At 58.5% G+C, this 22,907-nt stretch overlaps 1 protein-coding gene across 4 annotated transcripts in view; it reads right to left on the reverse strand.

Moving 5' to 3' along the window:
- Nucleotides 1-296: 296 nt before the first annotated feature.
- PRKCD (protein kinase C delta) overlaps nucleotides 297-22,907 on the reverse strand; it is a 28,236-nt gene continuing 5,625 nt past the window's right edge. For 2 of the 4 annotated variants that reach the window (XM_064595167.1, XM_045862178.3), the window contains 17 exons: nucleotides 12,665-12,798; nucleotides 11,410-11,609; nucleotides 10,031-10,091; nucleotides 9,697-9,859; nucleotides 9,575-9,606; nucleotides 8,391-8,476; nucleotides 8,010-8,139; nucleotides 7,199-7,299; nucleotides 6,683-6,770; nucleotides 6,365-6,462; nucleotides 6,032-6,205; nucleotides 5,736-5,827; nucleotides 5,118-5,180; nucleotides 3,952-4,090; nucleotides 3,607-3,795; nucleotides 2,874-3,002; nucleotides 297-800 (listed from right to left, as the gene is read on the reverse strand). In XM_064595167.1, coding sequence (XP_064451237.1) covers nucleotides 642-800; nucleotides 2,874-3,002; nucleotides 3,607-3,795; nucleotides 3,952-4,090; nucleotides 5,118-5,180; nucleotides 5,736-5,827; nucleotides 6,032-6,205; nucleotides 6,365-6,462; nucleotides 6,683-6,770; nucleotides 7,199-7,299; nucleotides 8,010-8,139; nucleotides 8,391-8,476; nucleotides 9,575-9,606; nucleotides 9,697-9,859; nucleotides 10,031-10,091; nucleotides 11,410-11,609; nucleotides 12,665-12,779 — 2,019 coding nt within the window. In that variant the 5' untranslated portion in view covers nucleotides 12,780-12,798 and the 3' untranslated portion in view covers nucleotides 297-641. Of the gene's footprint in view, nucleotides 801-2,873; nucleotides 3,227-3,606; nucleotides 3,796-3,951; nucleotides 4,091-5,117; nucleotides 5,181-5,735; nucleotides 5,828-6,031; nucleotides 6,206-6,364; nucleotides 6,463-6,682; nucleotides 6,771-7,198; nucleotides 7,300-8,009; nucleotides 8,140-8,390; nucleotides 8,477-9,574; nucleotides 9,607-9,696; nucleotides 9,860-10,030; nucleotides 10,092-11,409; nucleotides 11,610-12,664; nucleotides 12,799-22,907 lie in introns of those variants that run through there. The other 2 variants (XM_045862179.3, XM_064595176.1) reach the window with 2 other exon arrangements.

Here is a 22,907-nt window from a genome sequence, read left to right on the forward strand (position 1 = left end):
ATCTTCAAAAATAAATAAATAGGGCGCCTGGGTGGCTCAGTTGGTTAAGCGACTGCCTTCGGCTCAGGTCATGATCCTGGAGTCCCGGGATCGAGTCCCGCATCGGGCTCCCGGCTCGGCGGGGAGTCTGCTTCTCCCTCTGACCCTCCTCCCTCTCATGCTCTCTGTCTCTCATTCTCTCTGTCTCAAATAAATAAATAAAATCTTTAAAAAAAAAAAAAAATCAACACATCACCAGTCCCCCATACGTTTCTTCTCTACTGAGCAATATATACAGCCTATTATATATATGTGTGTGTGTGTATATATATATAATATATTTTTTCAATAGATAACTACATTCAAGTAATGAAACACAGGATTTACAATTTCCCTCTGACGGCAGAGGAAAAGCAAATTCACACACAGTTCACAGAAGTACCATAAGGGCCCAGTCAGACAGGAGCTGAGGCCCCTCTTGGGGGCCAGGCAGCGGCTGCAGCAGGAACCAGACAATCACACTGTTGCTAACTGTGGGAGGCGGGCAGGTGCCGATGAAGGGGGACGCCGCCCAGCCTGCTCTGTCCAGGCTGTGTGGGCAGGCCATGCTGGCTGACCCAGGCTCCCCGGCTGGGCTGGGCTGGGGGGCATGTCTGGAATCCTCACTTTTCCAGGAATCTCTCAAATTTGGGGTTCACAAAGGAGAAGCCAGCGAATGCTGTTTGGTCCATGGAGTCGATGAGGTTCTTATCAGTGTAGGAGAGACGTGCCTTCTCGTTCAGGAACTCTTGGTCGAAGTTGCTGTAGTCTCCAGGGGACTTCTGCGGGCAGAGGGAAGTGGCACATGAGCGGGACCCAAGGGGCGGCCCTCCAAAGGTCCCCAAGTTCCCGAGACTGCCTCCCACACACCTCAAAATCCCTGTGGTGCTGGGCCAGGCCAGAGCTGGCCTTATTAAGAACAGAAAGAGAGACAAACCATAAGAGACTCTTAACTCTAGGGAACAAACTGAAGGTTGCTGGAGGGGAGGCTGGTGGGGGGCATGGAGTAACGGGGTGATGGGCATGAAGGAGGGCTCGCGATGTGAGGAGCACTGGGTGTTATACGCAACTGATGAATCACTAAACTCTACCCTAAAACTAATAATACACTATATGTTAACTAACTTGAATTAAAAAAAAAAAAGAGAGAGGGCGAGTACAGAAAAGGAGTCTCTCCTAACAGCCTAAGAGGAGCCCAGCTGGACAGTGGATCATCCCCCCAAGGGGATGAAGGAAGCCAACAAAGAGCCCTGGGCCTGGATAAGGAGAGGTGGCATCATCCTGAACGGGACTCCAGCAAACTACAGCCCATGAGCAAACCCCACCCACCACCTGTTTTTATAGGCCCCAAGAGCTGTAAGAACAGATTTCACACTTTTAGTGCTTAGGGAAAAAAATCAAAAAGGAGATTAATATTTTATGACATGTAAACATGAGATGAAACCCAAATTCCAGTGTCCATAAGTGAAGTTTTATTCATACAAAACTATACCCATTCATTGACATATTTTCTATGGCTGCTTTATTGAGACCGTCTGGCCTGCAAAGCCTAAAATATGTACCATCAGACTGTTCCAGGAAAAGTTTGCCAACTCTCTGCTTCTGAGGATACAATGAAATGGGAATAGAAGAGATCTCAGGCCGGTGGCCTTTAGGCCAAACTAAGCAGGCAGGTACAATCATTTTGACTGGCACTGGGTTTTAATGAGATTGGAGCCAGTTACTTTAAAATTGGGCAATTTGACGTAAAAATCCAGATTTCTGGCTTCTTTTGAAAACTGGCAGCCTTGGGCCCATTTCCCGGCGTGTGCACTCCTGGTGTGGAGGTCCCCTCGGACAGCTCACCCTAGGCCCCCGACCATTTCCCATGGACCCACACACCTGCCCTGTGCTTCTTGGTGCAGAGAAAGAAATCTACCCCTCTTTCTATCAAAAGCAAGAAACTGCGAGCAGACTGTGTGATTTTCCTCCAGCCAGCCTGGCCCAGTAATAAGGTGCCCAGCCCAGGAGGCCCCCGAATTTCAGCTCCCTGGAGCTGGGGAAGCTCTCCGGCCTCAAGGGACAATTCGGGGCACATTACACAAGCTGCCGGGGGGTCCTGACAGAGAGAAAGCCAGAGGGAAGAGCTGCGGTCAGAGAAGGGCCATGGAGTCCAACTCCTTATCTGAGAACTCTGGCCCCAACCTGCCTCTGCTCTCCTGCTGGCTCCTCTGTAGATTCCGGGCCTCTGTGGGAACATCCCTCCTCCATCTGGAACGCCCCCCAGCTGCCCTCCCCGCCCCGCCCAGATCCCGCTTCTTCTCAGCCCCGCTCCGTTCTTTGCATCTGGGCTCCTGCTGACAGACTCCCCCGGTGACAACTGATCATGTGTGGTCTTGTGACAGTTCTTGCATTGTTGTCTTATATCATAAACAATCATCAGTGCGCAAGCTTCTTATCTCTCTGAGGAGCTGGAGCTCCTCTGGCTCTGGGCCTCCTGCTCTGTGCTTTGCACCCAACACTCAGCATTTCCAAGATGTACTGGAAGATGGATTGGGTGGATGGAGGGAGGGAGAGGCCTTAACTCTGATTCCCGAAGCATAGTCCCCTGCAGACGGTCTACTGATGGGTGGCTGGATCTACAGTTCCCACTGTTTGTTGACTGACTGACTGACTGACTGACTGAGGGGGGTTGTGCGGAGAGAACACAAAGGTAGAGGCAGAGACAGAAGGTGCCGGGGCTGCCAGGGAAGCAGGCTTGCTGGAAGAATGGAGAGGAGGAAAACATGCAAATGAAGCAAGAGGAGAGGCAGGGCCTGGAAGGCAGTGGAGGGCAACAGCAAGTGGATGGCCCCCACAGGAGTGGGATCACCTACCACTTTGGGCTTGAAGGGCGGCTCCACGGCCCGTTTCTCCAGCAGAGTCCAGTTGATGGTCTTGAAGAAGGGGTGGATTTTGATGTTCCCATTCACTCCCAGCCTCTTGGTTGTATCCCTTTCAAGCAGCTGCAACCCAGCAGGGGCCCTGGTTAGCCCCAAGGACGTCGGGAAATCCAGAGCCTCAGCGAACCCCAAGCAGGCCCAGGGGTGTCCAGGCGGGCCTAGCCCAGCCCTGTAGCCCAGCCCAGGGCCTCTGGACCTGAGAGGGTCCTCTCTGGCCTGCTACCCTCCTGGGTCCCCCAGACATAACAGGCCATGCAGGAGGCCTGCCGGGACTTTCTGCCGTGGGCCTGTGAGCAAAAGCAGTGGTGTTTACCGGGTGTTCACGATCTGCCTAGCACAGACCCGAGTACCACACGTTTATGTTCCCTTCCCCAAAACTCTGTAAGGCAGGTTCTCCCACAGCCTCCATTTGGCAGATAAGGAGACAGACTCAGAGTTTAGCTTCAGGTCTGTCTCCTGACCCTAAGCTCATAATCATTGTACCAGGCTGATTCGGCATGGTGGACTCAGGAGCTCTTGGGAACGTGGAGAGCGAGCAATACCCCCAGTGTGTTAGGACCAGAGCATCAGTGAGGCTGCCATTCCAGAGACGAGGGGCTCCTGGCCTACCTATGACCCGCATGTCTGCTGGGCCCTGACCCAGCCAGCCTGGCCCAGAGTCTCCCACCTTCTCCAGGATGTCCTTGGACTCCTTGGTGATCCAGCGGGGATAATGCGGTGTGTCCACACGGATGGACTCAAAGAGTTCGTCCTCATCGTCACCATGGAAGGGGGACTGACCAATGAGCATCTCGTAGAGAAGGACTCCAAAGGACCACCAGTCCACGGAGAATGAGTACTTCAGGCCCTGCAGGATCTGGGGCAGGAGAAGGGGGGCCGGAGCTGAGAGGAGCCCCCGAGCAGGAGGCCTGGCCAGGCTTCCTCATCCTCCCACCTGTGGCTCGGGACTGTCTCCCACCCTCTTGGGACAAGGTATCTGAGCGGGCTGGTGGCCGGGAGGATGCCCACTCACCTCAGGGGCGATGTAGTCAGGAGTGCCACAGAAGGTGCTAGCCTGTTTGTCCCCGAATATGTTCTCCTTGCACATCCCAAAGTCGGCAATCTTGATGTGGCCATCCTGGTCCAGCATCACGTTGTCCAACTTGAGGTCCCTGAGAGGGGGCAGGAGAGGGAGTCACCGGGGGCCAATTCCCCTCCTCTCCTCCCAGCCCCCATGTCTCCATTTCCAACCCTGTAAGCCTAGGACCCCCCCAGGGAACAAGGGAATGAGGAAGAGAAAAGGAAGCCAAAGGAGAAAGAGGTGCTAAAAACAGGTGTTTCCTGCAAAACACCTGCTGGTGTGCCACGTGCCGAATACACACCACCTGACTTCCTAAAGCCCACACTGAAGATCAGAGAGGTGACGTCACTCGCTCAGGGTCACCTAGCTAGCGGTCAGCCGCGGACATGGCCCTGGGCTCGGGTTTGCCTGACTCCACAAGGGCAGGGACCAGGTCTGTTTTATACAGTTTGTGGTTTCAGTAGATAATTGATGCACATGGAGTACTAGAAAAGGGCAAACAGCAGAAGTCCATCTTCACTAACCTCGGTAACCAGGCCCACCCCAGAGCGGTCCTAGGCACGGGCAAGCACACTACGGTGTGAGGCTCCCCCCAGCACCTTCTCAAACCCAAGCGCCAACATTTGATCCACACTGTCCCATGGGTTCCATTTCCCCTTGACAAGGCATCTTGGCTTTGTCCCACACCAGTGCCCAGAGCTCAGCATCAGCCTTATTGATCGGGTCCCTACTCATTCACTGCAGGATGGGACTGTCATTTATTGAGCGAGAACTGATGGAAGCCGGCCCTACTGACAGCTCAGATGGGGCTTGGGAGCAAGATTAATCGCTCCCAGGAAGGGAGACGGCGTCCCAGGCAGTTCCGCGCTCCCACCAATGGCGCCAAGTATGGGCAACGAGCTCCCAGTCCCTGGTGCTGGGCCAGCCTCAGCAGAGGGGCCACAGGAATCCGAGCAATGGAGTAGGAGGCTTAGGCAAATACCCAACTAAAGCCTGACTCCGAGTGGAGATGGGGCCATGGCTGGACTGGGCCTCACGCAGAGCATTTTGGGGGATATGATGGGGTTGGAGCTTTCCCTCCTAAAACCCCCCCAATACACGCCCCCCCACCCCCGCACCTGTAAATGATCCCTTTGCTGTGCAGAAACTGTAGTCCACAGACTATCTCGGCTGCATAAAACCTGGAGGACAGAGAGAGACAAAGTGTTCTGGGATTTCTATGACCAGTTCCTGCTTCTCCCTGGGCCCCCATCCCCGCCCCCAGGGTCAGGAAATGCTGCAAATAACTCCATGGACAACCTGGGCCTGTATCAGGCAGGAACAGGCTGGCAAACAAGGCTAAAAAGAAAATGATGAAGGAAAAGCTCCAAATGAGACAATGCTCTGTCCTAAGAGCGTACACCTTTATACAGATAAACATATGTGCACACACACACAGTTGGGGGGTACATGCCCGTCTGGGGGCCACACACCAGGGTCCTGTGTTGTACAGCATCACCATCTGCAAGGCTGCCCAGGCCCAGGCTCAGGGAGGGGACAGGACCCTGGCACGTCTGTGTTGTGACACTAGCCACTCACTCACCATCCATGGCTTCCCATATGCTGGGGACAGTCCCAGCTACCCCAAGTCTCCCCATCCCCAGCTCTAGCCCAGGCTGACTTCTCCGGGGAGAGGGAAGAAGGAACAAACGGTAGACCAGCAGTGCGCTCCCCCCCGCAACAGGGCCCTCACATACATGGCACGGTAGAGCTCGAAGCGGCCTTTGTCCTGGATGTGGTACATCAGGTCCCCCCCATTGAGGAACTCCATCACAAAGAACAGGTGGTCCTGCGGTCGGAAGAGGGATGAATAGGGGCACAGCAAAGGGCAGAAGGCTCTCTACTGAGAGCCACCGAGGGCAAGCCCCAACAGGAAGTAGGGGACACCTCTTTGCCCTGGAGGACCCGGGGGCAGGGGGGACGTGGCCCTGCCCCGGGGGGCTGAGGGAGGGGCTGTGGCTCCAGAGGCAATAACAGTGGGAGAGCCGGGCACCTTGGTCTGGAACGTGCAGAAGAGGTGGGTGAGAAAGGGATTCTCCCAGGCGAGTGCCAGCACCCGCTTCTCCACCATGGTGCACTCCACATCATCATCGATCAGCACCACATCCTTCTTGAGGGCCTTGATAGCAAAGAACTCCTTTTTGCTCTTCAACTCTGCGAGCAGCACCTGATGGGCAGGCAGGATGCTGAGTAGGAGAAAGCCAGGCCAAAGGGCCAGGGTACCACAACCCCACCCCATCAGGAAGAAGCCAGGTAGGGTGGGGATACAGGTGCCCTTGCTGGGCCCAGGTCCCCTGAGCTGCCCCAAGGCCCAACGGCCCCTTACCTTTCCAAAGCTGCCTTTGCCCAGGACCTTGTGGAAGGTGAAGTTCTCAATGTTGCACCTGGTGCTGCCCTCCCAGATCTTGCCGTAGGTCCCGCTGTCTGCCCAAGAGATGGTGCTTTAGACTCCGGTCTCTATCTGCCGAGTCCCCTCCCTTGGGGCCAAGGGGTGGGGTGGGGTGAGGGGCCTCAGAGAAGAAGGGGTTCCCTCTCCAGAGGTGGTGCCTCCTCTCAGGTCTTGGCCATGGAGGGAGGTCAGGCCCCCATCTCGGGTCCTCGTGGGGAGTGGGGGCTTTCCTGGGGGAAATGGGCCCAGCTTCACCTGGGACAATATCTCCAGAGACTCCTGGCTTCCTCTCAAAATTCTGGTAGATTCCAACAGTCTCTGTTTCTGATTTCCGGGCGGGTCTCTGGAGGACGGGATAGAGGTTGGGGAGCCAGACAGTCATACCATCATCAGAACTCCCAGCCCAGAGGGAGGACCCCCACCATCCCTAACTCTACTCTCAAAACCAATGGGGGCCAGCAGGGGCAAAGCCCAGGACCTCCAGGTAGTGCACGTGCGCGTGCATGCACACACACACACACACGCACACTTCCTGTGGCATAGGGACACCTTGATGGTCTGGAAGGCACTGATTACAAACAAAAGTTTTGTACACTGAGCCCCAGCCTCCCAACCACTTACTCAATAGATTGTTATTTGTGTTGCCTTCGCTTGTAATTGATTCTAGAATTTTACCTTGAAGTTTTATGGCATTCCTCAAGCCCCACCCACACCTCTATAAACACCCCCACCCACCCACCCCCCGCCAGGATTCCCACAGTGCCTGCCCACCTGGCTCACTTGGTTCAATGCCTCAGCCAGGAGCTTCTGGTTAATGCCACAGAGGTTGGCTACCTTCTTCTGGCACTTATGGTGTACATTCATGCCGCAGTCTGGGGGAAGTAGACAGGGCCATCAGGGCCCCTGCTCAGGCAGGACCAGGCAGGGCACCAGCAGGCTCGGGAAGAACTGTCCCCCTTCCCCCAGGCTCAGCCAAGGGCAGGGAGGAGGGGAGGAGAAAGTAGAAGGAAGCAGACCTTTGGTGGGGTCTGCTGGGTTTCCTGTCTTTAGAAAAAAATGCATCTGAAGCACCATGAGCACTTCAAATTTTTCATTATTTAAAGAAGAAAAAGCAAAAGCAGAAGCTATGAGGTCTGATTCTAAACCCTTTAAAGAATGTCTAGGACAACCTAGACAAGTCACTTTCCCTCTAGGGGGTCTCCTGTTTCTGCCTCGCTAAAGCCTGGGGAGGGGGCGGGGGTCTGTGAGGCACGTTTGCTGAGCACCGGCTAGTGTGCGTCAGGTCTCGGCTGAACACCTGTCTGCTTGCCCCTCACGGCTCTCTGGGCCCCACTCGACTCTGACCCTACCTTACTCATGAGGACACTGAGCTCGGAGGGGTGGGGCCGCCTGGTCACACAGCAGGTAACCGGGAGAGGCAGACGTGGTGGGGCCAGCGGAGAGGGGCCACCGAGCCCCCCTCCTCCAGCCACGGAGCCACGGCTACATTAGTTAGTCGGAGTTTACGAGGTCTGGGTGGGTCGGCGCCAGCGGGGAGGGCCCTCCTGCCCTGTCCGAGCCCCCAGAGCTGGGGAGCACGCACCTTCACATTTTAATCCCTGCTTCACCAGCCCCCAGAGCAGGCTGCCACAGTGGTCACAGAAGGTGGGGCTCATGTAGTTGTAAACCTTGAATCGGTGCGGCATGTCAATGTTGAAACGTTCTTTCTGGAACTGGGGGAGCGGGGCAGTCACAGGTTGAGGGTCACAGGCCAGCGTCAGCTCCTTCCTCAACCCCTAGCTCTCCCCCAACCCCATGCATGGCAAGATACCCAAAAGGGCTCCACTGGGGACTGGGCAATCCAGAAGTCTCAGGACGGACCAGGAAAAATGGGGAGAAGGGTGAGCTCCACGGTGAAAGGCTGGGGAGAATCCCTCCCAGGTGGCCAAGCCCCCCCCGGCCCCCCCCCGGGGCCCGGCCTCACTATGGTGTCCCGGCTGTTGGCTGCAGTGCCCGTGCACCGGCCGATGATCTTGTCGATGCATTTCTTGTGGATGGCCGCGTTGCATTCTTGAGGAGGCACAGGACAGGAGGGGGATGGGAAGGCAGCAGGAGGGGCAGGGCTGTGAGCTGGCGCCACTGGGCCAGTCCAGCCCTCCTCTACAAAGCCACTGTTCTCCCTGACCGCCCACCCCCTCACCCCACACAGGCCTGGGGCCCACAGCTTGCTTTTTCTCTCCTCCTGCCTGCCCTGGCAGGACGGGCCTGGGAAGAGTAGTGGCAGGGAGGACAGGCCAATCCGGAGGATCTCAGAGATTAGGGAAGTCTCGAGGGGGCCTAGCGGGCAGCTGGGGGGCAGCAGTGAGGGGCATGGAGTGTCGCCGCAAGAGGACCACAGGCAGGACAGCAAACGGGTCCCAAGCTCTCTCTCATGCTCCTGCACACACACACACACACACACCCAACACACACACACCCAACACACACACACCCAATCCAAAGACCCTGGGACATACGTACTGATGCATAATAACGACAGTGGGCTCTCTGTATAGAATTGTTACTATGTGCCTGTCACCTAAAATGCAGCTTTATATGTTTTATCCCATTTGATCTTCATAATGGTTACTATCCCTATTTTACTGAGGCACAGAGAGGTTAAGTCATTCTGCCTAAGGCCCTCCAGGTAGGAAGTAGCAGAACTGGGATTCGAACCCAGGCCATCTGGCTCCAGAGCCCACATTCAGAGCCACCGCCATGGTGTGTACGTGTGTACCTGGACACACACGTACCCCCAGAGAAGCACGTGTGCAGCCAGGGGTGTACTGGAAAAGGTCGAACAGCCTGTCTGGGGGAAAAGAGCCACGACGGGTGGCACTGGCGGATTTCTGTGTACATACGACACCAAGGCCCATTTCAGGCTACCAGGGTAACGCTCCCGAACGTGAGGGGCAGGGAAGCGACACAGGGAACTGGCTTCCGAGAGCAGAGCAAAGCCCGCCCGTGCGCCCGCGGGACGTGGCTCTCCTATGGACGCTCAGACGTGGGAATCTCCACGCACACCCTCAAGCACACAGGGCGCCCCCATCCAGGCACACAGTCCTAACACAGGGACACAGGGCGCTGGCGGGCACGCGGGCGTGCAAACCGGGCCGAGGAGACACTTACGCCTGCATTTGTAGCCTTGCTTGTTGAGACCCCTGAAAGACAAATCCCCAGGCGGGGTCAGGGCTGGCTATGGGGCCCTCCCTACCCCCACCCCACCCTCAGCAGGCACAGCCAGCCCTCACCAAACAAAGTCTTTGCACACAGAACAGAAGGTGGGCTGTCTGAAGAAGGTGGCAATAAACTCGTGGTTCTTGATGTAGTGGATTTTGGCCTGTTTGATGGCTCCACGGCGGTTCATTGTTGGGAACTTGGCCTCGTCTTCACCGCGCATAGACTGTTTGCAATCTGGGGACCATGGAGGCATGAGAGGTCAGTCCCAACCCCCGGGGAAGGACAACATTCCTGGAGTCCCTCCCAGGATGGCTCCGGGTAGACTGTTGATAGGGACTGCTTCTCTAAGCTTCCGCCCTGGCTCTAGCCTCTGAACCTACGTCCCCAGCCCAGGGAGGGTCTTACCTACATCTTCCAGGAAATACTGCACAGACATCAACACCTTGGCCTGGGGTTGCAGGTCCAGCTGCAGGGGTGAGGGTTGGGGGAGGGGGGCATCAATGAGGGCGGGCTCCAGCCAAGCTGGACTCAGAACCCGCCCCCATGGTTGGTCCCCCAAGCCCAAGGGAGTCCTGGCAGCCTAGCCAGACACCTATCTGCCCACTGTGGGCATGGCCCCGCCCTTGAGCCCTGCCCTCACCCCCACCCCAGGGGTATTATTACATTTGGGGAAGTGAAAGGATCCAGCCCACACCCAGCCCGGCCACATGGCCCAGGAACAGAGTGGGAAGGGAAACTCCCCACCCCCTCCCCTGGCTGCCCAAGGATCTTAGAATAGAGCCCCCCCCCCAGCCCCTGCAGATGCAGAGACACAGACACATGCATGCTGACACCCCCACGCCGGTGCTCTCTGTGGCGGGGGCTCTGTACGCCCAGTCTCCTTACACAGTTCTGAAGGCAGGAACTTTACCGCGCCCAGGACCCACGCCTGGTGCCTGACATTGTTCCTCGGTGGAGTGGACAGACAGCACAGCAAGTATCTCTGCCTGACCCGCCAAGGGTTGGTACAGCCCTGGGTCAACTTCTCTCCTGGCCTGGTCCCTTCATGCCTCCCTGGAGGCTGACCAGAGTCCCTGAGGGTCTAGGATCTTTTCCCATGGGGACATCTTGGCTGCAGGAGCCCACATGTAACCCCAGGGGGCAAGAGATGCCCTGGCAGTGCGGACATCCTGTGGCCATGAGGGACACAGGGCCACGTGCGTGCGTGGAGGCCAGGCTCCCCCAGGGGAGTAGTGGCCCTCGGCCTTCCCCTCCTCCCGCCTTCTCACTGCCTAAGACACAGAACTGTGCTGCCTCCTGCCTGCACCTGGAATATCGGTGAAGGTTCCAAACAGAACTCGCAACAATGGGTGCCTCTGAGAGGGGCCTGGCGCCTGGGGCGGGGCGGGGGGGGGCAGGAATCCCCCTACGTACATTTTGCCATGTCTTACTATGTGCCTATCCTGCTTCTACGAAACTAAAAGGGAAAAAAGTAGTCGCCGTGGCGAGGGTGGCTCTCTTCAGCACCTACCATGTGCCCAGCGCTCCAGTAAGCCCTTGGCATCCAGGGGCTCATTTCCCCTGAACAACTGACCCTGAGGTAGGGTCTTTCCCTGGCTTCCCTTACGGGTTCGCACACAGGCTCAGAGGGGCTGGGACCGATCAATCACAGGGCTGGTATCAGCTGCACAGCCGCTCAGGCGGCCAGACAGGGCCCGCACACATGCGTGCACCACTGCGGCCCGCGCGCCCTCACCCACGCCTGTGCACACGTGCGTGCGCCACTGCGGCCCGCGCGCCCTCACCCAGAACTCGGCCTTGCCATTGTTCTTCTTGCAGCGCTCGGCCAGCACCGACACGCCCACCGTCACCTCGGACACCGGCTCTTCGGCTGCCCGCATCAGCACGATCTGGATGACACGGCCCTCGTAGATGTGGGCGTCGAACGTGGACTTCCACTCGGGGTACATGGTGGGCTTCTTCTGCACCAGCGTCTTCCCGCGCTCTGCAACACGGCCAGGCAAAGGTCTGGCTGGGGCCCCTCTGTCCCACCCTCCCCCGACTCCCTACAGCCTTCAGCCCGGAGAGTGGGCCTGGCTCCCCAACCCCCGAGGGCCCTCCTGAGGCTATTTCCACTCCTCAGTCTTCACAGCTGCGCTCTGCTCACCTCTCCAGCCTCACGTCATTGCTAACACTCCAGAACACGGAATTGTCAGCAGCTCCTCTAGGATGTCCCGCTAGGTCCCACCTAGGTCCTGCTGCTCCCTGGTCCTGTGACCCTCGTCCTTTGGCCCCACTTAGCTGTCACCTCCCCTCGTGCACTCACTCAGTGAACACACACCGAGGCCCCTCATGCCAGCCACGGCACTGGAGGTGAGGAACACGGCAGAAAGAGAAGTTAAAACCAGTGCCCGTCCCCCGAGAGCCCAGTCCAGGACAGAGACAGGAGCCCATTAATCCCTCAAGTAAACATTAAATCACAGCTGGGATGAGACTGAAGAAGGCAGGGCCAGGGTTCTAGACCTGGTCTGGGTCATGGTCAGCTGGTGTGCCCCAGCCTAAGGGACAGGGAATTCTTCCTGGAGGAAAGGACAGCTCAGCTATGACCTAAGGGATGAGTCAGGGGTTCAGCAGGTGAGGGCAAAAGCCAGAAGGAATGGTGGGAGATATTTACCTCTTTCAGGAAGACCTCCCTGACCCCAGCTCTGGGCTTCCCTATCACAGGACTCAGTGTCTGGCTCCCACACCTGCCCACCTGAACGTGAGCCCCATGAGGGCAGGGCCAAGTCAGCCCTGGAGCATGGCAGTGTCCTCAGGGCCCAGCACAGAGTCCGACACAGATGGACGTGAGGAAATTGTTGGGTGAAACCACCAGTGGGGGGAGGGAGCCAGTGCTGGGGGCTCTATGGGCGCTCGGTGGCCTCTACCTACGGTCCTGCATCCATAGCAGGGCTGGGCAGGGAGAGGAGCATGAGGAAGAGAAGGATCCCTCAGAAGTTCTAGAGGAACAAAGCACAGGCCCTCCAGGGCCTCTTACTGGGCCCCAATTCCCAGTCCTACCTGTGCTGAGCGCCTCTTTCATCTTCACGGCACAGAAGGGCTGGCTGGCCTCATCGGTGGGCTGCAGGGAGCCCAACTCATAGGAGGTGAAGGCGATGCGCAGGAACGGTGCCATGTAGGGGCCTGCAGTGGGGCTGCCAAGACAGAAGACGTGAGGCCGGGCAGTGAGGGACGGCCCTGGGAGGTGCTCGGGTGCCCCCAGGGGGGCTCTCACCGCATTGAGTTTGGCCCCCATGGTGTGCTGACAAGACACTAGTTCTAGTTGCCATTGGGAAACCTGAGAAGTTTTCTAGAAGTCTGGATCTGTGGCATCCCTGGTAAGACTGCTGGATGTGACGTCAAGCCCACTGGGCAGAAGCTGGCTGGTACGGCCCCCTTTGTTGAGTACCTACCAGTCTACTCCAGGCCAGGGGCCCCCTTTTCACTCCTCTCCAAACCCTTCCTGGGCCCTGGAGGTGGGAGTCTGTGACTCCAGGTCATTTATTTGGGGGGTCATTTAAGGCCTCCCTTAATACCCCACTGTGGTGCACTACCCCGGCCCAGGTACCCAGCATGTGCCGGCCAAGACGGGCAGGACAGTAACCCTACCTCCCTGCACCCTGCTCCTTGCAGCCCTTCTTGGGTTCAAAGTTTGCTCATAACTACTCACGCAGACCGACAGGGCCAAGATGACCACCCCCACTTTTCAGAATGAGAAACCAAAAGCCCGAGGCTGAGCCAAAGCCTAAAGCCGAGATTCCACTCACAAAGCACCCACTCCAGGGGCGCCTGGGTGGCTCAGTCGTTAAGCATCTGCCTTTGTCGGGTCATGATCCCAGGGTCCTGGGATCGAGCCCCCACATCGGGCTCCCTGCTCAGCGGGAAGCCTGCTTCTCCCTCTCCCACTCCCCCTGTTTGTGTTCCCTCTCTCGCTGTGTCTCTCTCTGTCAAATAAATAAAATCTTAAAAAAACAAAAAACAAAAACAAACAAACAAAAAAACAAAGCACCCACTCTATTCAGGGAGCAGGGCAGTGAAAGGGCCCAGCCACATCACTTACCTTCTGAACCTGAGCCCCTTGGGGACAGGTGCCTCTCACCTACAGAGATTGCCTGCACTCTCAAACTAATTTTTTCCAAACACAAAACTATTTTAAAGTTGAACTTACACTGACTTTGTTTTTTAGACTGCACAGGTCAGCCCCATGTTCCCCTATTCCCCGCTGTTCCTCAGATCAAGGCTCACTAGAGGCGACCCTGAGGGTCTTCTGGGTTGTCCTTCCCAGAGGATGGTCACACGAGCAAGCCCACGGGTGCACACACGAGGACGCTCTGTAAGTGTGGTTGGATGAACGCACACGCACACGCACACGGGTGTGTGCTCACTCCTTCCCGAGCAGAAGCCAGCACGGCGGTGGTCTCACACACGCACCCCCAGCCCCCCACACACACATGTGCCCACGCAGCAGCCCCCCAGCCCCTGGGATGGCTCCCCCAGCTCCTCCACAGGCAGCCGGAGGAACAGCGGGCTCTGCTGTTCCCTGCCTAGATGAGCTCACAGGAAACCCTGACCTCAGCCTGCAGCCCAGCCCAGGGGCCCCACCAGCCCTCCGCGGCCAGCAGCCAGAGGAGAGGGGAGGGGCCGGGCGAGGCAGACCCCACCGCGTCCAGGCCTGGCTCCGCCTCAGCGGGAGCGACAGGGGGTGTGTAAGCTTACATGGGAGCCCAGGTCCCAAAGCCTTCAGCCTAAGACCAGCCAAGCCAGCTACATGACCTCTTGGTCGGCAGCGGGGAGCAGCGGGCTGTGGGCGGCTGCTAGCTCCTCCCTGGGCTCGAGCACGTGGAGTGCGTGAGATGGTGTGTAGGAAGGTGTGCGGGCGTGGGCCTGCGAGGACGTGTGAGTGGCACGTGGGGGCACTGAGCTAACGTGGAAGACAAGGGCAAGCTGCACGGGCCTGGCTGCTGGGTGTAGGAGTCCGGGTGAGTGTCCCAAACTCTCAGGCCAAAAAGGACACCGTGCCCCTCCTGCCACCCTGCTGGGCCTGGGGTTCCAAGGTGCGGAGTTCTCCCTGGGGGTTCCAGAATGATCAGCAGGGCCATTGCACAACACATACCTGCCACAAGTTTGCATCCACAATCCCAGGGCCTGACCCCAGCAGACATGGCTGGGCCTCGTGCTTCCCAACAGGATAATCTTGAGACCCGGGTGGAGCACTAATGGGCTCTCTGAATGTCTCAGAGGATGAGGGCTGAGGGGGCAGGCAGGGAAAAAGGAGCCATAGTCATGTGCAGGGGACCTGAGCTCCTGGGAGAGAGGGGGTCAGGGTAGCCCAGGCGGCAAAACGACCTGGTCATTTTGGCCAAGTGGTCAAGCTGCCTCCCCAAGGCCTCCCCCTGGGGCCCAGTCCAGGTGGTCCTCGGACTCCATGACCCCTCCCACCTCTAGGTCGCCCAGCAAGAGCTGTCTGTGAGGACCGCCCCGGGGCTGCATGGAGGAGACGGAATCAGAGAAGCCCCGGGAATGGGAGGCACAGCCCAGCCCCGCAGGCTGCCAGTCAGACCTGCCCTCCAGCTCTCGGTGAGCAGAGCAGCTGCTACTCAGTTAGAAGCCACTGGAAGGAAACCACAACCACGGCAAGCCCCAACTCTGGCCCCAAACCCGTACAGCCAGGCCACAGTGCCATGAGGAGGGGGACCCAGGTGTTCCGTGGGCTGCCCTGGGGCTACTTGGCAGTGACCCTTGGGTTAGGTCACCCAGCCCCAACTTCCTAGACTAAACCTCTGCCCAACTGCCCTGCCCAGACCCCAGGAGGGAGAGAGACACCGCGCGCCGGCGTCTTCTTCCATCACCACGTGACCCTGGGAGAGGTCTCGGGCCCTGCGCACCGAGTGCCCCCCCTTCACAGCGGAGCCTGCGTTGCCCATCTACCTCGCAGAGTCTGAACACTGATGGGGAAACCAGGGAGTGAAGAAACGGCACAAAAGCAAGATGCGCCGATTATTTATAGCCCCCATGCAAATAGGCCCAGGCCCACAGGCCCCAAAGGGAGGCCACTGGCTCAGCCTCATGCTGTTCTGCAGGGCCATGGAGGGGGCAAGGGCATACCTCCCACGGGCCTCCATGGGGACCAGCTGAGGCCAGCCAGCCCTTTCCCAGCCATCAGTGGGCTCTGGATCTCTACCGTTCTGCTTCTCCAGAGGCAGCTCTACGAAGCAGGGAGGACCAGCCAGAGTCAGAGGATCTGGGGGTGAGTCTCAGCACCCCCACTTACAAGAAGGATCATCCTTCCCTGAGGCCAACACATACCAGATTAACCTCATCACGGCATTAGCTCACTCCATCCCGTGCTGGTTCTGGAAGTGGGTATTTTACTGATGAGTAAACAGGTGCAGAGAGGCTAAGTGACTTGCCCAAGGTCACACAGCCAGGAAGTGGTAGAAGGATTGGAATCCAGGCCTGCCTGATGTTGCAGCCAATGTTCTTTCCAGTATGCCATGCCAGGAAGAACTGATGAAGGGAAAGAGGGAGCAAAAGTAGAGACAGAGAGACATGCCAGGAGCAACACACACAAACACAGGACAGAGGAACCACGGAGAGGGGTAAGGGCACTGGTCTCCTGGTGCTCAACGAAGAGTCTGTTCACCCAACCCCTGTGGGCTGGTCCTAGGCCTGACCTTGAGGACCTCCTCCTTCTCTGTACGAGGATGATACTAACCCCTGAACTGCTCCCTTCCCTCCTGTCCCGGCCCCCTGGGCCAGCCTCTACTGCTTAAAACCTGGGGAAGGCTTGGCTGTTCTAGATTCCAGTCCCAGGGCATGAGGGCCCACAGACTCTGCCCCCACCCGCCCCTCCCCGCCCTTGACGAGCCACCCAGAGGTAAGGAAAGGTAGTGCTGGGCCAGACCAGAGCAGGCAGGTCGCCTCCTCCAGGGCAATGGAAACCTGTTCCCGGCCAGCTCAGGGCAAGTTGGACACGGCCAACCTTGAGGTGGCCAGAGTGACCCTGATGGTTGGAGCTCCCAGGGCGCAGAGGACAAGTGTGCATGTTGCACGTCTCCACATATATGCACGTGAGTGTGTTCCAGCAAAGGGGGTGGGGTGGGAGACGTGGCCTGAGGGGTGCCATCAGGAACAGAAATGTATTTCCCAATTTTTCTACAGCAATCACGTGTAACTTGTTTGATAATAGTTTTATAAATGGTGAAAAATAAAACCCAACAAGTCAAAATGTATCCAAGAGATGGGCCTTTAGAGACTAACATGCACATCTCCTCTTCGTAGGGACGTGGAAACCAAGGGCAAGGTCCTTCGGTGAGAGTCCCCAGGCCCCCAGATCCAACCTGGTCCCCTTGACCCCAGCCCTTCCCTGGCATGGGATTCTGCCTCACAGGCCACAGGGTGGGACAGAGGAGCAAAGTGGGGCCCTGAGAAGACAGACCTGGCCAGGCTCTCGGGGAGTGTGTGCAAATGTGGAGGGAGGCTCTCTTAGAAAGTCTGCTGGCGCAGGCTGAGGTCAAGCAAAGCAAGCCAGCCAGCAAAGCTGAGGCACCTGCTGGGTCTGCTCTTCCGTGAACAGACCCTTGGGGGTGGAAGATGCACCCCTCCCATGCAACCTTTCCTCACACATACCTGCCCAACCTTGGGGCCAGCCCTTGCCGCCTGCCCGTGGAAGGCACCACCTGCTGCCTGTCAAGGCTGGCTGGTGAGGGCAGCATCACCAGGGGGGAGTTCAACGTCCAGCCCACATGGGCCTTGAAGGATGAATGAAGGAGGGTGGACACATGAGGCCCAGAGAGTGGGAGGGAAGGAGAGCGAGAGGAAGTGTGATCAGTAGGAGGGAGCCGGGCTGGCTCAGGCAGAGCTGCAACAGGGCAAGGGGGCCTGGCTTGACAGGGAGGCTGGCCTCCCCAGATGGCCTTCCCAGACAGAAGCAAGTCAAGGAGGCCACAGGGGTTTCACAACCCAGGAAATGGGCTCAGCAAGAAGAGCAGGAGGTGGGGGAGGGGAAGGGCTAGCAAGGCCCTTCTAATGCCCTTCCACTGGGGCCTGTGCCCCAGCCTCCATATGCCCAGCCCTGTCCTGGGAGGAGGCCCAACTACGGTCTCAGGTCATGGCCAAGTCCCAGAGCAGGGGATGCTCCCGACACCTGCTCCTCCCCAGGACTAGCCCCTCATCCCCTCGCGGTGCTCCTTCTTGCCCCCGCCCTCATACCACACAGACCAACCCACTGCAGTGAACTCTCCTCCTTTTCCCCAGTGACCCCTCCCAGTTGCTACCACTCCTGGTCCCTCCCCAACCCATGGAATCTCCAGGGCTCCCACTGCCCTTGGAGAAAGCCCAGACCTCAGTCTGGCCCTGGCCTGCTCTCCACCTCAGACCTCACCTCTGGCTGCTCTGTGAACTCCAGTCTCTTTCAAGCCCCCTCTTTTTGCATATGCTATTCCCTCAGCCAGCATGTTCTCCATAATTCCTATATATCCTTCCAGACAGTTCTAAAGGCCATCCCTGGGGAATCGTTCCTCCCTCCTCCAGGAAGCCGACTGCTCCCCCACCTCATGTACCCCCCCCCCGCCAGGTACCCTGTGCAGTTGCTGGGAAGCTCATGCTGAGGACCCGGGTCTGTTCTCTGGGCACGGTCTCTGTCCCCTGCTCAGGCTTCTCAGCCCTGGCCACACATCTGAATGCCCTGAGGAGACATTCAAAAATCCTATTGCTGGGCTGGCCCAGCCCACTGGGATACAGTGGGAATCACAGGTGAGGCCTGGGCAGCGCGAATGAAGCCTTTGCACTCACAAGAGGGGGGGCGACACCCTGAGAACCAGTGAAGGACTCGGGCCCTCTTCCGAGGAAAACACGCACTGATGGCGACATAACTCCGCACACGATGGGCTGGGGGGCCGTAAGTTCCGAAGGCCCCGCCGGCAGGCACCAGTGACAAGATGCACGGGGCCATGGGACTCACAGCTCGGTGGGGGACAGTCACATAAACGTGTACCTAGAGAGTGATGTGAGTGCTGCTCAGGCAGTAAGTACAAGGCAGGGAGCGAGAGGAGCTGGGGTGCAGTGGGGATCAGGATGGGCTTCAATCTGACAGGCATGCAGGGGTGCAGCTGGCCCACCTGGCCTGAGGGGCTGGAAGAGTCCGAGGGCAGGACTTGGGACCAGCTGTCACGGGCTCACACTCACTCCTGCCAGCACGCGGTAGGGGGCGCAGGGAGGACAGGCCCTCTTGGGGGCAGAGTCCACACCAGGCCCAGGCCTTGAGTCACTCAGCTAGTCCTAGGACTGGGGAAGCCCCGGGGTCAGCCACAGGGAGGGCTCCAGGTACCCCCGAGGGAGGAACGAAGGCCCCTTCGTGGTAGGACTGAGGACAAGGGGGCCTCTGTGAGAAGCTGGGGTGGGGGGTACATGGGGGCCTCTCCCAGAATAACACACATGTGTGCACACACGGGCATACCCACCAGCCCAAACACAGTCACACATGGGGAACCCTGCTCGCAGCTGGACGCGCGCGCACGGTCGTAACCACAGGCACGATGACTCAGTGACACACATTAAAAAACACTGCCCCCCCCCCCCACGTTGACAGACATTCAGGCCCACGCAGGCCACCCAGGACTCTGACACCCTCACGCATTCCCCACCACAGGGAGCTCCAGCTGCACATGGCACACCACGAGCACAAGGTACACACGGGCAGAGATGCTCCAGGCCGACGCGGGCACAAGCACACGAGCCTGGAAGGACCCACACGCATCTGACTAGGCGCTGGTACCAGGGAGGTCCAGATGGAGCTTTTTCTAGCACAGCCCTTGGGGGTAATGGCTAAGGAGGGAAGGGCAGCCCGTGTCGGGCCGGCTGGGTGTCCCCGCTGAGGGAGGCAGAGAGAGTCCTTCCTGGCCCAGAGCAAAGTCCAAAGTGCACACGGGAAGGAGTGGGCCAGTCAGGCACATAGCTGGCCAGGCCTCCCCACCCACCTGTCTGAGGGGACCGCGGAGGCCAAGGACAAGGCTAGGGGTCAAAAGTGGCGGTCACAGGCCTGGTACGCCGGAGAAGGGGAGGGCGTACACCTGTTTCGGGTAGGACAGCCATGCCAGGCACCCCACACATGACCTCCATTGAGCTCCAGACTCACTGGGCAGAACGTAACAAAGAGAGATGGAGCAATTCACCCAAAACCACAAAGCCGATGGGGCAGCCCCAGGGGGAGGCAGCGCGGGACCCTCCAGTTCTAAACCTGGAACTGGCCACCTGCCTCCTGTGGGGTGAGGGCAAAGGTGTGTGCTTGGGCATGGGAATGGCTTCTCCGCCAGCCTCCACAGAGGGCAGCCCCAAGTCTGCTCCTCCACCCTGTCCCTCTGTACCCGTGGTTGTCCCCATGGTTGACAATCTTTGCTTGGGAAAAGTGAGATGGCCACCGAAGGCTTTTGCCGCCCATCCCCACAAGGTGAGCAGGACCCAGATCACACCTCCCCACTCTAGGGACGGGGAGAAGCTGGGAGAGAGGCACTGCCAGGGTGTGCCATCCCACGGCAGGCAGTGAACACGGGAACCTAGGAGTGGGGGTCTGGGTGTGGGCTGGACAGGTCTAGTTCAGACCCGATCTGCCTTCGGTGCCCTGCGAGCTTGGCCAAGGTGCTCTGGCGTCCTCGGCTGTAAAAGGGAATGATCTTGCCCTGCCTAGGAGGCTGGGCTGAGTGCAAGACCGTCATCCTTATCGCCACCGCCATCCTCTTAACTGGCCCTCTCCCCACCTGCCCCACTGCCCATTTCCAGTCATCCTGTCACCACAGGTACCCCCAAACTTCCTTGGATCAGTGGGTAAAGGGGCTCTCTCAAGCCTCCCACCCTGCAGTGCCCTGCTCTGGAATGCTGCTCTGGGAAGAGACCGGGCTGGGCAAAGGCAGCTCGAGACCCCCGGCCGGCCCTGGGCTGGCTGCCGTCTCTCTCAGGGCCTCAGTCTCCCTGTCTTAACAATGGAGAACCCAAAGCTTTCTCCAGCCCCAGTACTCCTGCAATCCTCTTATCTCCCCCCACCCCCCGCCCTGGCCCCACATCAAGCAGACAGCTGATCCAGCCGCTCTGCTGTGCCTGTTTACCCAACAAGCCGGTGACATGACCCAAAGCTTCCGGCGCTGTTGTGAAAACAGTGGCTCAGCCACCACAAGCCTGCCCTCCTGGACACCTTGGCAGGGACCTTCGAGGGACAACCATCCCAGCCCTGTGTCCAGGGCCTCTCAAACTTCCCTACCAAACACCCACCGAACCCCGTCCTCCCCAGCCCAGGCTTGCCTGATACCTCTTGACTCTCGGGTCTCCGCTTTCGGCCCAGGCCCCCCAACTCCAGGCCTGCCTGTGGGCCCCCCCTGCCTCCCCAGCCTCATCAGGCTCTAGAGCCACTCAAACACATGTGAAGCAGGCCTCCTGGTGTTCCCCAAGCAAATGCCACCTCATCTCCTAGCGGGGCCAGACGCTGTGGAGGTGTGGGGAGGGTAGGACGCTTCCTCCCCACGGGGTACCACTCTCAGTTCTGTCCTGAAGTTGTCTCTTCTCTTCTCTCCACCACTGCCCCCATCCTATCCCCATCACCCTCCCCAGGATCTGCACCCACCTGCTTTCCTTCCTCTGATCTGGCCCCACAGCCCCTCTGCCCCAAGGACTAAAGCAGATCTTGTCACTCCCTTTCCAGTAAGCCCAGACGCCTCTCCTGGGGCTGACCCACCCAAGCTGCTCCCATTACCTCCCTGACCTCCTTGGCCACTGCCCTCCCCTCACTCCTCTGCCCCAGCCACAGTGACCCCTTTCAGTTCCCTGAGCAGCCGGGTTCCTTCCTGCTTAGGAGGCTCTGCACTTGCTGTTCCGTCTTCCTGCCCCCTCCCCTGAAACACAGCCTGGCTCCTTATCATTCGGGTCTCAAATGGAAACTCCCTGATATGCCCATTGCATAGATGAGGCCACAGAGGCTCAAAACAGTCCAGTCGCTGGCTCAAGGGTACACAGCCAGTAAATATCAAGTGAGAATTCGAACCCAGGTCTGTCTGATGCCTGCAGAGGTCTTGCTCCTCAATCTCCAGCACGCCCTCACTCACACTTCTAGCCCAGGCCCCTGCCCCTCTCCCTCCCTCCAGTCTCCTGGCCCTTACCTACTCTACCACCATCATTATCACACCAACACCGGAGGCCCCCAGCCTCTTGGCCCTGGATAGCAAAGGGCCTCCCCCTCCCTGGGCTGACCCTCTGCATGTCCCCAGGAAGGCAGGTCCCTGCCACCAGCTGCCAGGTGTCAAGGATGTATGTAGGGATATGTGTGCAGGGGGAATTTCTAGCCCCGGATATCCACCCCCTTCCCAGTTCACAGGCGGACTCCAGGGGTCCGAAGGGTAGGCAGGCTGGCAGGAGGGCTCACCATCCACCCCTCACCGCCAGCCTCAGCTTCTCCAAGCCCAGCGTCCTGCGGGGGACCATGGTGGGGGAAGGGGCCCAGGGGAGGCCTGAGGGGGCAGCAGGCAGCTGCCTTTCTCTTCCCTGCATCCATTTGTCATGAGATCTATTTTTCTCCCTTTGAAAGGGAGCGAGGGGGCTGGGCTGCTGAGTGGGCACAGCTGCTCCACCCCGGAGCTCCTCTCCTCAGAGGACATGGATAGAACACTCCCCGCCCTGCAGGACTGCCCCTCGGAGGCGGAGGCAAGGGGGAATGAAGGAGCCTGAGACCTGGCTTCTTAGCCGGGCTGTGCGGCCACCTGGCCCTGTGACACTGGGCAGGTGTCCAGGTCTTCAGACAGTAATAACCCCATAATCAAGACCACTTGCTGTTTTTGGGGATAGTTACCACAAACCGAGTGCTAAGTGCTTTACATAACTACAGTTTCTACTCTTTAAACACTAATAAAGTGCCAGGCACGAAGCTAGCTGCTTTGCATACATTATCTGTAGTTTCCGGCACCAGCCCATGAAGATGGATGCTATCGTTGTCTCATCTGTCAGAGAAGAAAAATGAGGCACCAGGCCCCAAAGCCACTTGCCCAGGTTCATTCATATGGCTGCTCGGGGCTGCCTGATGCCAGAGACGCAACCCAGCGGATGCCAATTCACACAAGGCGGCTGCGCCTGCCAGAGTCAGTGCTCTGAGCCTCAGGGTAGAGCTCGGAGGGAAGGCGGAGCTGGGGTTCTGGGGGCTACAGGGGAGGTCATGGCCTCAGCCCCCGAGCCTTCTCCTTGGGCCTCCGGCAAGGCCTAGTCAGCCCTGGCAGTGGGAAGCCTGGTC

This window comes from Mirounga angustirostris, unplaced genomic scaffold (assembly GCF_029215605.1).
Source record: "Mirounga angustirostris isolate CCGP_5_RB_7025 unplaced genomic scaffold, mMirAng1.0.hap1 SCAF_1, whole genome shotgun sequence".
In the NCBI taxonomy this organism is placed as follows: domain Eukaryota; kingdom Metazoa; phylum Chordata; class Mammalia; order Carnivora; family Phocidae; genus Mirounga; species Mirounga angustirostris.